Source organism: Gallus gallus, chromosome 1 (genome assembly GCF_016699485.2).
Source record: "Gallus gallus isolate bGalGal1 chromosome 1, bGalGal1.mat.broiler.GRCg7b, whole genome shotgun sequence".
NCBI lineage: Eukaryota > Metazoa > Chordata > Aves > Galliformes > Phasianidae > Gallus > Gallus gallus.
In genome coordinates, this window is record NC_052532.1 from 101084063 (window position 1) to 101095251 (window position 11189).

Here is an 11189-nt window from a genome sequence, read left to right on the forward strand (position 1 = left end):
AAATGAAATATGGGTGAGATGCCTCTGAAGAAAAGGAGGATGCAATAGGATAAAATTAAGTATTTCTGGAGGAATAACACACACACACACTGAACCACAGGTGCAACAGCAATCTTGTAGGGAAGAGCTTAGCTTGCAGGAGGGAAGAGCTTCAGGGACGAATCAATCAGGCAGCGTCCATACAAGGCAGGATTCATTATGGCTAATTTGGGCTGCCTTAAAGACATCAGAGTTAAATCTTCAGTTTAAATTAGGTAAAATTTCTACTCAGCAGAGAGTGTCAGGAATGTCTATGTGTTTGAAAGGGATTATTTCATCTATAAGATGCCTATGTGATGCCTGTTTCTTTCTTGACTGTGGATTCTGTCTAACCTTGTGCCTAACATTCAGGGAAACTTTCTTACATTTTATTTTTACAGATGAGCTACATATACTCCCTCGTTAAAAAAAAAAAAAAAAAAAACAGAAAACAAACCCAAACTAGAATCAGGATGAACAGCTACAAGAGATATTATTACAGAAACATCTACCTAAACCATACATATTTTTCACAGCTATATTTTTGACAGCTAACTAGCAGCAGTAAGGAATGATCTTTTAGAACTTTTTGAAAGAAATCAGTGTTTTGTCTTTCCTGTAAATAAGAGTGGGGATTCCCTTGATATTGGAATTTAGGATTGTAAGACTCAAAGGAACATTTCTGAAATTAAAATACCATCTGAATGTCTTCCATGCATCCACACAAGACCTGGGAGAAACTAATATTAATTTCTTTAAATACAAAGAACCTCAATACTCATAATAAAATAACTGCATGTTATTTTCATTGACTGATGGTTCTATAAACACTATGGACTGTTTAAAGAATGCACTCATTGTAGATTTAAATTCCACATTGTTTGTTATTTTTTGTAATGTCCATGATTTCTCTTTTTTTCTGATAGGAAGCTGCCACTGAAGGAGGAAAATGGGAAAGAAGCTTTAAATCCAGAAACCATAGAAATCAAAGTTGCTAGTGACATCATCCAGTCAAAAGAAGATGATAGCAAAGCATAAGATAAACTACAGCTTTCTGGATAATACATTTGGATAAAAGCAACCCCGTGACCAAAACTTTGCAGCTGACCTTAATTTCCTGGGAAACTTAAGCTTGGAATAGTTAGTACATGTGTACATACGATAAAACAGTTCCTGTCTACAGTTCTTTTCTATTTTTTTGTTAATGGTTTTAGTATGTTGTTTTGCTGACACCAAGTCCCATGGTATAAATTGGAAAAATATTCAGAATAAGAACTATAACTTATTATATGAAAAAGTATGCCTATTTAGAAGAATACTTGGCAAAGCACCCCTAACCACGAACAACACATCATGTCTCTCCAGATCTTACAGGGCAATCTACATACATAAAGTGTCATATGTTATTGTATTTGTTTCCATTTATAATCAAGGAAAAGTTGAGGTTGCCTCTTAAAAAATGAAAACCAATCTCAGCATAACATTTAAGATCTTATCACTGGCAGACACTTCAATAGTCATTCCAACTGTGCATATCACTTGAAATAGAAAAAAGCAACAAAATGTCTTCAACAACACAGAGCCAGTTCCACCCATAGTTTTACCTGGGTTCTCTTGTATCATAAAAAAATGATAACTATGATGTACAGATTTAAATCAAAATGGCTGAATATTTTATCAAATATTGGCCTCATCCTAACTTCAGAGTGTGACTCAAAGGCCCAAGGTTTTCAGAATGCCAGGTTTTCTTCATTAACATTTGGAAGGTTGTGTGTAAACTGGAATGTAGGAAATGTGTGGAAAGGGAACTCTTTTTTTCAATAACTTTTGGCTTCAAAGGAAACCTTTAACACAAACTCACGTTAGTTGCCCCAGTGTATTTATGCGTATGTAGTATTCACTCTTCTAACCATTCGGTCAAGGGATAAACTGCATTTTAGTGTAGTAGATATATTTTCATCATGAATCAGTATGTGAAATATTTGAAGTTGGCCTTATTAAAGAAGTTCTTGCTATGTTATGAATTTTTATCTTACAACAAGAAATATAAGAACAGATGGAAAGACTTTGGCTAAGTGGTTAGGAACATTTTTAAATTTTTAATTAATCAGACTGTGTATTAGGTGAAATACTTGTTTCCTGTCAAGCATTTTTTAAGATAATCTATTTTATTATTATGGATAATATGCACTACTTAGAAATTTGGCTAATTTATTTGATGAAAAAGAATATATTAATTAATATTGATGTAATTGTGACACTAATTGGAGTAATACATCCTGCTTCCATTCCAGCATAGTGTATGCACATCTACCAACCTATTCAAAATATTTCTTTGGAAGAAGTAAATAAAATAGTGGACTAGATTAGAAAATTCTACTTGTTAGGATCAAACTGTAGAGTACCTTGTGAATTTTCCACATCAAAGTCATACTCAAAGTTTAAGTGGAGCTTTACTCAGCAAATTATGTCCAGTACGGTATGTACTTATTTATATAATTTATATAGGAGGACATAATTTATGTACAGTATGGAGACATACTGTATCTAAATTTTGCTATTAGTTGCAAATTTCTACCTAATTTCACACAGAACATCATCAACTCTTAGCTGATATTTTGTAGTTGTGTCAAAGTGGTTGACTTTTGTGCAGTAAAGCTAAAAGTGAAATGTAAAAGAATGTTGTTACATTTGAGGATAATGGCACATTAACCTTCTTGTTAACCCAGACATTACTGGATTTGAAAAAGTTGAGGAGATAATGAATTTTCAGATATTCCTTATTTTTCAAAGGCACTAATATTATGTCAAAAGAAAAAAAAAAAAAAAAAAAAAACTACTTTTAGTCACTTTGGGAAAAACCTACAGTGAACCAAGTAGTTGAGGGCAGAGGCATAATGCTGATGTGGCTAGATGAGAAGCCAAGTTCCCACAAAAGCAGAACCAAAATGAAAAGTACGGGTAAGAGCAATGACGGACGAAAGTCATGAAAGAGAATAATTTAAAACTGCTGCATAATAGTCTCTTTAAATGCTAAGGAATTACTTCTGGATAAAAGAAAGATGAAGATATTCCTCTATAGCCTGTCACTGTTGTTCCCACATACTGTGCAGGCAGTATTATCAAGTATCTGCTTGCCTGTTATATTTCTGCCCTGTTTCTTTCAGAGTAGTGTACACAGTGAGCAGAACTGTCCCCTACTTTATAATTAAGGCTGTCTTGTTTATGTATGTGAATATATATTCTTTCTACAAAGTACATATATGCAACTGGGCTTTCTCCCTCTATTGAAATGCGAGGAAGGGACCTGGAAAATTCGAGTAGTTGGATGTGATTGGTGTGGCCTGAACATCCATACCCCGCGTCATCTCATGCAGTATTATTACCAAGATGAAGGTACAAGACCACATTCCTTTTCTGCCTGCCATCACAACGTTAGGTGGTGCTGTGCATTCTCAAATAAGTCAAGGTTCACTTAGCAAATGGTGCTTTTTCTGAAGCCAGCACGATCATTTGCACAACGAGGTTCCTATACAATGGATGCAGGGCTAATGCTGTCTAGGCTCAACCGTAGTTGCATTTCAACTTCTAGTACTTCTTGCTAAAACTTACGCAAAAAACTTAACGTGGCCTAACAACTATAGGTCGGATGTTGTTTTTTTGTTGTTAATGTTTTTTTTTCCTTGTTCTTTTTTTGTTTGTTTGATTGATTGTTTTTAATACAGCCTCTAATCCCAGTGTGAAAAGATTGGAGGATTTAAAAGGTTTCTTCAGCACATTTGGTATTAATACTCCTGTCCTACTATCAACTAGTAAAAAATGCAGAAAATTATTTCAATAATGGAAGCAAAAGCATTTCCTACTATATTGGAATACAAATCAAAAACTATTTCCAGAAGTGTTTCTTTTCTGCCTGATTTTAAGTCTCTTACCAGTTGGGCTGAGAATTGAACAGTTCATAATTACTGACTGGTAGACTGCTCCAAGCATGCCCCTTGGTCTGTGGATTAATAGGTTATCTCTTATGTTTTGCCTTTGTGCTTTGCAGGAGAAAGCCAAACTGTGACAAAATTCTCAAAACCACTTGTACTTGCAAATGTTTCCAAATGAGGGACAGCTCACTGTAATTTGTAAGATATACGTCGAACTGGAGTAACCTCATGTCTTTATTTTCTTTTCTGATTCTAGACTTAAAAGAAAAAGAACCAGGTATCTGTATAAATGTCACTTTTACTGTCTAAAAGTAATTTTAAGTGTTGGTATGATATGTCAGAAGAGTTGACAGAATATAACTATTTGTAAAAATAATCTGAATTGTTACGCTAACGTACTCCAGGGAGGAGTGTGAGAGGGCGCCATTGAAATTACAGACAAAATGGAACGTGGCAGTGACAATCTCTCTTCAACAAAAAATAGGGAGTAAAATTAAGTAAAATGACTTAGTTTCTTTTTTTTTATTGTTGTTTTTAATAAATGTACATTCTGATTTACCACAATAGTAACAAACAACAAAAAAAAATTAACATTTTACAATTTAGTACACAAATGTACTATGGAGAGGTTTTCTGGTTTTGTTTGTTTGATTGCTGTTTGTTTTCTTTTTTTTTTTTTTAACTTCTAAAGTTTGTGGGGGGATTTTTTGTTTTTTGTTTTTGGTGGTTGCAGAAATATTTACTATTCTGGTGATGTTAATGCCTAATGTGACAAAGTTTAATTTATTTAGGCCTCAGGCCTTGCAAGAAAATTTTGTGTGGCTAAACCCATTGCTCATATGGCATCCAACTGTGGCATTGCTCATATGGCATCCAACAGTGGAGTCAGTGTGAGCAGGAGGATGGATGTACTCTCATAGAAAAGCGTGCAGGACTGAGCTGACTTTGATATATACAACGTAGTTACACAGTGACAGTCACATACAAAGGCTGTTTGACAACAGTCCATGGTATAGTAAATTCCACCTCCTGTCTTCAGCCTCTGCATTGATGTTCACCCAAAAAGTGGCTTTCTTTTTATGATGGTATTTATTTATTTAAGTGCCAATCATCAAACTGTAGTATAATAATCATGCCATTTTTCTGTTTCCTAGACCAGATAATGGAAATGTATTTGTGCCTTTTGATAGCATGCCACTTTGCTTTATTAAAGAAAAATCTTCAATAATTTGTCTACAAAGCCTGTTTAAAGTATTTGAAAGCTTTACCATGACATACATTTCTGCTCAGATATGCTCAAATACTCATTGAAAGTAAACTGGAGACAGTATTCTCAATTCAGTTTAATATTTTAAACACAAAATTGGCAAAAAAAAAAAAAAAAACACTCTTGCAATCACAATTCTAGTGAGGGTCATTGTGGGTGTGTTACTGCTGAAAAGATTCACGTAGCTGGAGCACATGGGGAGTATGAAAGGGTGTTTTGACCAATTTTTCAAGTTGAAGAGTCAGATAAAAAGTCTCTTTGGTTTTATTTAGGCACTTAGATATAAAACATTATCATCTTTCCTCAAATCTAAAAGATGACAAGAAACATATTGATGTTCCTCGAGGAACATATTCCCACCATTTTACCTCTGGAGTAAAACTGCAGTGAATATTTCTTTTGCAGTCATTTGTGGCCTCACTATCCTTGTGTAACCTGTGGTTGTGTCTGCTGGGTGGCATTCACTCATGATTAAAGGAGAGGTCTACAGAGAGGTGCAGAAAACACTGCAAGTAGGGCCTTGGGGGAATCCAGGTCTCGCTGGGGTTTAGGACACAAACTCACTTCAGTGGGGCCTGCATTTCATCCATTTGTCTCGGTGAGGCTCCACATGTCTTTGTCCAGTTGAGTCATGTAGGTGTAAGCAGAACTTAAATATGCTATCCTAGCATATTTAATGCTAGCTCCTGCTAACATTCTGCACAGAGAAGGCTTGCCTATAAGGAGTTTGTAGCGATCAGTAAAACATGGATAAAGATATCTGATCATGACTTATATGTCCAGAATTAAGAAGAAATAAAACATCTTTCTAAATAGTATGTTAGGATTGCAATGACTAAAACATTCTACAAAGTATTGTTTCTTCTTCAATCACATTGTTTAACTTCAGATGCTTGTGCTGATCAATGCAAAGCTACCATGGTTAAATGTATCATTTAAAAAAAAACGTTCCATCCCCTTTTTCAGATTGTTCCATATCATTCCCTGGAAACCACTCACTAAATTTTAAGTGACCTTCAATATTTCCAATGTGAACCTGAGCTAGAAAGAAACCTTTCTTTTAGAAATTTGGCTTTGGACCCAGTTCCGAGAAAACACAGTTTACTTGTCTATTTCTCCTCTTAACAGGCATTGTGAACCTCATGACGTTTGACTTTCAAACTTGAATATTGGCCATTTTTAGCCCAGAGAAATGAAATAAGTATTTATTGCCATATTTGTATTGGCAGCTTTAAGTCACAGGTGGGATTGGGAGCAGGCAAGATGACCAGCTTCAGTGCTGACAGAATTAAGGAAAGGAGAACAAGTGCAAACGAATGGACTGAGAAAGGGCTCAGAAACCAGGAGGCCGTATAGATATTGGTGGGCAAGTGGGGAGCTACTAAAATAAAAGAGGCTGCTGCAGACTGTAAAAACTAGAGTAGGGGTAATGTTAGCCCTGCTGCATCCTTTAAGTCTGCTGTGTGAGAAGACTGTGTTTTTAAATGTAAAGTACAGAGCTGGGGGAAGGGAAAGTCCCTCCAGATTGGTGGCAGATAGTATAAAGTAATCAGATCCCCCCAGGAAGATAATTTTGTTGCTCTTGGTGTAGAGTTCTCACTACGAGTTTTGAGCTACATAAAAGATTTAAACAAATAACAACAACAAAAAAGCTTTCCTGCTACAACAAGCACTCGGTATGTATTTGTATGCTGTGTACAGTATGAGCTAAAGCATACCATATATTGTTTTTGTTATTCCACACGTTGTCAACAGCCCACTTGCGATATATACCACCTGAATTATATATTGATAAGTTAGCTACCACTGGAGCTAGTTTGTTTCTTGTTTCAAAATCTTATGTCCCTATGAAATGCTGTGTATATATATATATCTCTATACTGTAAAAAGAAGTAATATCGCAGATGCTGGTTTTGTATTTATGAGAGACATTGAAAGTATGGCTTAAAGTATATCAATTATTTGTCACTCTTCACCATTTGTATATTAATAGTAAAGATACTTTTACTTTAATGAAGTGTTGTAGTTCACGTTTATTTTTGCTAAGTGTCTTTCTGTCAATGATGTCTGATTCATTAGGAGACTTATTACCAAAAAGAAGCATATAAATTGCTTCTTTTCCTCCATTGTAGAAGTACTGAATAATGCTCAAGCACTTATGCAATTTATTATTCTCTTTTCTGTCAAAATACATCATTGTTATTAAGAACTACTGTTGTGGCATGCCCGGTCTCCAGCAGAGATCGAGGCCCATTACAATCAGCCACTATATATTAGCATTGAAAGATATTCCTTTTTTCTGAAGAATGAGAGTGCAACATTTAAAAGGCATTTGGTTTACTCAAGCCAAAGAGCAGAAGCTAGCTTGTTTTGCCAAACTTTGAGCCTTCCTGAAGGCTTGTAAATGTGTTAGGAACACTAGGAGCTGGTCATAGCAGGCTGGGCACTGTCTGCCACGAAATGGGCATCCTCTGCTAAGACAGAGGATGAGTGAAGACAGCGTTGTTAAGCAATCCAGACAGCATTGTTAAGCAACTTTTCTGAAAAGGCAGAGGAACAGCCGTGCCCTCTCTTGTTACCAGTAAAATGAAGAGGCTCGATATGCACAGACAGTTGCTGAATTGTGTTTTAGTGCTCAAGGTTCAGCTTTCTCTAACAAACTGCATGAGCCAAAGGATGGAGGGGGCTGTACATATGAGGGGAAAAAAAAAAAAAAAAGAAAAAGAAAAAAAAAGGTTTCATACAACAGTGTCTTCACAGCTGTATCTTCTTTTTTCCACAGTTCTGATTCAGCAGATGTCTTAGCCATGTGCTTCCCTAAATGTCACTGACAACATTAACAATTAGCAAAATGGTTGAAAAAACTGAGCCAAAGAGAACTGATTTAGAAGAGCTGACATCAGTGTGAAACTTTTTCATATAGGTATGTGTCTAGCTCAGAAGTCATATTTCATCAGATTATGCATAAATTCGGATCAGCTATCTTGATAGTTAATCAGCTCAGTGCACTGGTGGTAAGAAAGGTCCCCCTTTAATTTACAGGTGAATGGTAAATACAACTATTTTGAATTACTGATCATGCAAAGATAATGTAGGATACCTTCAGAAACTGAATCAACTTTTTAAGATTCAGCCTTGATGCTCTGGTGTATTTCAGACCTAGTACTCAAAATACAAGAAAACCTATTTAAATGTGGATTCAGATAACTTGATAATTTATTTACCCGTGTTATTGCTAATAACCTAGATATGGATAACTTCCCACCAAGGACATGAATAAAATGGAGAAGTGTCACACTATGTATTCCTGGATAAGCAAAAGATAATCTTTCTCATTTGGGCCCTGGCAGACCATGATAAACAAACAATATTTGTAAATTCATTCCTACATGGAAAACGTTTATGTTTGAGGATGTGGTTTAAACTTATTTGGTTTATGAAACATTATCTATATCAGTGTAACACTTAAATTTCAGCAATTAAATTATTCCACAATCATACCAATATAAAACATCGGCAACAGCACTGCTGGAAAAACAGAATTAAATGTCTGTCAGCAGATGGATCAGGTCATGCAATGAATTTCTAGAATTCATTCCAACACTCGTATCAATAAGATGAACAGAAAAAAAAAAAAAAAAAAGAATTAAAAAGAAAAGTTTTCTTCTATTAAGCAAATGTCATGAACAAATGATAGCTTTCAAGTAGAAGAAAAACAGTTTCCTTACCTTAGTCCAAGACACGATAAACAAATTTTACTTCAGTACAGTTTTATCATGAGGAGGAAGAAAGTAATAATTTACTTATATCCGAAGGGCTCGGTCACCTGTAACCATTCAAAAGAGAAAGATAAGTAGTAGTTCTAGGATACTTTCCAGAGCAACAACAAAAAAATAAAAGTTACGACTTTTGAAACAATTGCTTTTAAATGGATTTGAGAATCTACAGATATATTTAAAAAGTAAAGATCATGCAAAATGTAATGACTCTTTGGACATAGCATTCTGCAAGTTTTATTAAAAGGTCATTTGCAATGCAATTCAAACCGTTGTCTTTTAAGTATGACAAAATGAACTGGTGACATTTCTTAGTGGTTTCCTATGGCTTTTCATTGAAGAGGAGTGATCTAACGAAGCCATTCCTTTGTAGGATGTGAGGGTTGAGTGTTACACTGCAGCAGCACTTCTGCCTTCCTGTTGTTCACAACATGCCCAAGGGTTGCAGCGTTTTGTTCTGACCTATGTAGAAAATATACATTCAGTGGAAAGCAGTCTCTTGGAAAATTAAAGATATTCAGTCTCTAAAATAATAATTTTGTGCCTTTGAGTGAAAGAAAACAAACACCAGCTGCATAATCTGGTGATAAAAAATGTGATTGTAATACTGCTGTTGCTTGTATTGCCACTTCTGTTCTTCACTGGCATAAACCCCTTAAGCCGAAACACCTGAAGGATTCATATCATTGGCCTGTGCTGAGGGTTGGGGACCTAACAGTGCTGCAAATGTGACCAAGTGTCAGGCTGTTTTCTGTGGGCTTGTTCCCTGCATCACTCTGGGGCACCACTTAGCAGATCCCACTCAGTATCTGGTGGCTGAGGGCATGGCAGCAAAGCAGTAACGAACAGACATAAGAATCACTAAAACCAATCTATCATTTGCTGATGAATTTATAGCTAACCTCACTAATTAAAGCTAGTATTGATTGTTTATTTCTGATGATAACCACTGTGAAGCTGCCGTGAGGGCCGGCAAATCCCTGAGACTGGGGCACTGTGTGTAGCCCTCAGGGTGCAGCAGGGCCTGCTGCCCGATCCTTCTCAACACCCCACCAGGAGCGGCAGGGCAGCAGCCTCACACTGAGTGGGCTGGGATACGGTTCTAACTGTGGGCCAAGCTGGTGAGGCTGTGACTGGGCAGGGCAGGGTGTTGGCCTTGCTGGGGCTGGAGCTGATGCTGATGGCCTGCGGGTCTGGGTAAGCTGGGGAGAGCCCATGTGGTGTGCAGGGACTGTTAGGGCTGGGGATGACCTCGGGGCCTGCAGAGCGAGAAGAAAATTCACGGAGCAGTAAGAAGGTAGCGAACCTTTGCACCAGGGTTAAGGGCTTGGAAGGAAAACAATATTTTGGAGATAAGAATTGGGTAAATGTCAATTGCCAACATTTTAAAGTACGATAATGTTGCTCATTCCAACAATTTAGGTCTATCTTTTTTTCCGCAGCTGAGAAAAATATAGTGCTACAAGTAGATAAATCTATCTTAGCAGACAGATCTTGTTATATTTTGTATTAGATCCTTGAGAGATAAGCTCCTTGTCATTTGTAATTTGTTTTAAGTGGGAGAGCAGATGCCTGCATGGAGATGGGAAGCACAGGGCTGAGGCGCGGGAGGTGCGGTTTCCATGCTGGGCACTAGCTCCTTGGGCTGAGCAAATCAATGGCCAGGAGAAAGCAATGTTTCTTTTCCTTGTCTATTTTGTGCTTAAGATTTATGGACCCATTTATCTTACTGATTTCAGTGAGACTGCGTGCAATAAATATAAGAACGAGCCTGAACCATTTGCAAGATTTAAGCTTTAGATTAAAAGTAGGTTTTGTTTGGTCTTGTGGCAGAGAAATCTTCTTGCTGCCACTTCACGCTATGTTTGTACGTTTGCATTGTGATGTATTACAGCATTCGGTTCTTGTGGTGCAAATTTTACTAATCACTTGCTCTATACTTCAGTTGTTGCTGTTACTCGGGGATGGGGAACAATAACCAAGTCATGGGCATAGCATGTGCTCTTGGTGTGTGGCAGTGTTGGGTTAGATGGGGCAGACCTGTTACCACTGATCATGATACTGTTACCTCTACCCCAAAGAATTCTGAATTCCAGTTACAAAAAACTGAATGTTTATGCTCAGCTCCAAAACAGAAGTTATCTTGACTGATTATGCTGTGAGATGTGTGACACGTGCATGACTTCCCTAAAGTAC

General features: G+C 36.8%; 1 protein-coding gene across 1 annotated transcript in view; it reads left to right on the forward strand.

Moving 5' to 3' along the window:
- The window catches only part of NCAM2 (neural cell adhesion molecule 2), a 262883-nt gene extending 255653 nt beyond the window's left edge, over window positions 1–7230 (forward strand). Inside the window, exon 18 of the mRNA XM_425540.8 lies at window positions 945–7230. Coding sequence (XP_425540.7) covers window positions 945–1056 — 112 coding nt within the window. The 3' untranslated portion in view covers window positions 1057–7230. The remainder of the gene's footprint in view (window positions 1–944) is intronic.
- The last annotated feature ends 3959 nt before the right edge of the window (window positions 7231–11189 follow it).